Raw genomic sequence first — 2,534 nt, 5'->3', positions numbered from 1 at the left:
CCGGCCGGGCTGCCGCCCCCGGCAGAGCCACTGGCCGCAGCCGACACACCGATGATGTTCTCGATGCTGAAGGAGGGCCGGGTGCTGGGCTCGGCCTTGATGAGAGACGAGGTGGCGGCGGCCGCGGCGGCCGCGGCACCCAGGCTGTTGAGCTGCAGCTGCAGACCCGGGCTGAGTGGAGAGCTGCCGAAGGCGGCCGTCTTGCGGCCCAGCTCCCCCGAAGGCAGCAGCGGCACGGCGGGCGGCAGCATGGGCCCCACGGGCGGGATGTAGGGGTACTGTAGCGCTGCAGCCGCCGCGGCCGCAGCCGCGGCCGCCGGGTGCGGGTAGGCGCTAGCCGGGGGCAGCCCGTAGGGGCGGCCGTAGGGGCCGGCAGCCGCGGCCAGGCTGTAGGCGCCGAAACTCTGCATCATGAGCGCCGTCTGCTCGCGCAAGTGCTCCTGCTGGTGCCGCTTGAAGCGCTTCCGCCGCCGCAGGAAGCTGCCGTTGTCGAACATGTCCTCGGACTGCGGGTCCAGCGTCCAGTAGTTGCCCTTGCCGGGGTTGCCGGGCTCCCGGGGGATCTTGACGAAGCAGTCGTTGAGCGAGAGGTTGTGGCGGATGCTGTTCTGCCAGGCGGGGAACTTCTCCCGGTAGTAGGGGAAGCGGTTGCTGATGAACTCGCAGATGCCGCTCAGGGTCAGCTTCTTCTGCGGGCTCTGCAGGATGGCCATGGTGATGAGCGCGATGTAGGAGTAGGGCGGCTTCACCAGGCTGTTCTTGGGTTTGCTTGGGGCCAGGCCGCCTGCCGCCCCGCTGCCCGCGCCGCCGCTGCAGCCGCCGCCGCTCTCCTCCCCTCCTCCTCCTCCTCCGCCTGCGCCTCCTCCCCCTCCGCCTTTGCCGTCCGCCTCCGCCGGACTGCCGCCACTGGGGTCTCCCCCGGCCGCCGGGGCCGCCTCCTTGGGGAGGCACAGGGGCTGCTGCTGCTGCTGCTGCTGCTGCTGCTGTTGCTGGAGCTGCGGCTGCTGCTCGTCCGCCTCGTCCAGGCGCAGCTCCGGGGGCGGCCCCGCGGGGCTTTCGCAGCCGCAGCCGTCGCTGTCCTTCTCCTCCAGCCCCTCGTCCCCTTCGCCCACCACATCGATGTCCACGTCCTCGGCCGTCAGCACCGTCTGGCCGGACATGTCGCTGGCGCTGCCGCCGCCGGAGAGGGTCATACCTTCTCGGAGTTTAGTGGCGGCCGCGGCGGCCGCGGCGGCGGCGGTGGTGGGGAGGGAGTGGTGGCAGGGGGGAGGAAAGGACTGGAGGGAGGAGGTGTGAGTGTGGGCTAAGTTAGGGGGCTGGCTGGGATGGGCTGGCCGGAGCCAAGGAAGGGGGGCTCTGCTCTGTCCCAAAAGATGGGGAAATTGGAGGTGGGAGAGTAGGAGAGGTGAGGGCTGGGGGTTGGGGAAGGAGGGGAAAGGGAAGAAGGGAGGAGGGGGTTGCAGGTGGCTCCCCGGCTGCCTTCCGCTCAAACTCCACGGCTTTCGGTGCTTCTCATCTGAGCAGCTGCAGGTGATTCCGTTGTCCTTCTTGGCTCGTTCTCAGCTCTTCTCGCGTTTTGGAAGGGGCTCCCCTGTTTTCAATCGGCTTTCAGTGGCTTCCAGATTTTGCCCCTTTACTTCTCTCTCTTTCTCTCTCTCTCTCTCTCTCCCTGCCTTCCTCCCTCTCCTTCTCTCTCTCCCTCTCTCCCCCTGGATGTGGGGGGGGGGGAGGAGGAGGAGGAGGAGAGGTGCTGGCTGGCGGCGGTGGGGTGTGGGATGGATATCTCCAAGTGGCTGTAGAAGGAGAGAGTAGGGGGGGAAACCTGAAGGGGGAGGGGGGTGGCACAGGGACTCAAAAGCCCCCTTAGTTGAAAGTCCTGTTTTAAAGACTGGGCTGATAGATTACTTTCCACTTAAAGATATAGCAGGAGGCGGGGCCACGTGACTGCCCGTGACGTCAGGGGCCCCACTGCTAAGCCATGCAAAACTCAAGTTGTTTCATGGAATTGTCAACAAAGAGACAAGAGTAGCACAACTTATCATCATATCCAAGCATCATTTCAGCCCACAGCCTTCCTTCACGCTAGCTGGGGACTATATCAATGGGAAGCCCATTAGTCTGCCTTTACCTAAAGATTACACATTACAGGCAGTTCATCTCATTACATTGGAAGCAAAAGGGGTGTGGGTGTGTGCGCGCGCTCGCGTGTTTTCTCCTCTCCCCTCTCCCTCTTCCCTTTCTCCGGCTTCCCCTTTCCCCCCCTCCTCCCCATTTTCTCAATCCCAACAGTCGTATAGCTGGGAGTCTCGGAGCAGTTAACGCCACCTTGATCCGAGTTTTCCCCCTTCCATTTTTTCCCCCTAGAAAAGTTAATCGCTCTGCGTTTTCAAAATGCAATAAAGCCCGAGTAAGGCAGACGTTCCCAACTCTGGCAGCCTGGCCAGGGCGCTCGCAGGAAGACTCCACCTCTCTTGACCTTAATGCACATTAAACGGATGCAGCAGCCCAGTCTAGCTGGGGCTGGGGGTGGGGGG

General features: G+C 63.8%; 1 protein-coding gene across 1 annotated transcript; it reads right to left on the bottom strand.

Moving 5' to 3' along the window:
- Positions 1 to 10: 10 nt before the first annotated feature.
- Positions 11 to 1,193, bottom strand: FOXD3 (forkhead box D3; the record flags this gene model as incomplete). The annotated part of the gene is made up of 1 exon (XM_044684202.1): positions 11 to 1,193. A coding segment is annotated over exon 1 (1,183 nt), but the record flags the coding sequence as incomplete, so codon positions are not given.
- Positions 1,194 to 2,534: the final 1,341 nt, after the last annotated feature.

This window comes from Gracilinanus agilis, unplaced genomic scaffold (assembly GCF_016433145.1).
Source record: "Gracilinanus agilis isolate LMUSP501 unplaced genomic scaffold, AgileGrace unplaced_scaffold45632, whole genome shotgun sequence".
Lineage (NCBI taxonomy): Eukaryota > Metazoa > Chordata > Mammalia > Didelphimorphia > Didelphidae > Gracilinanus > Gracilinanus agilis.
Note: the sequence above shows the minus strand (reverse complement) of the source record. Positions and strands in the feature narration are given on the sequence as shown.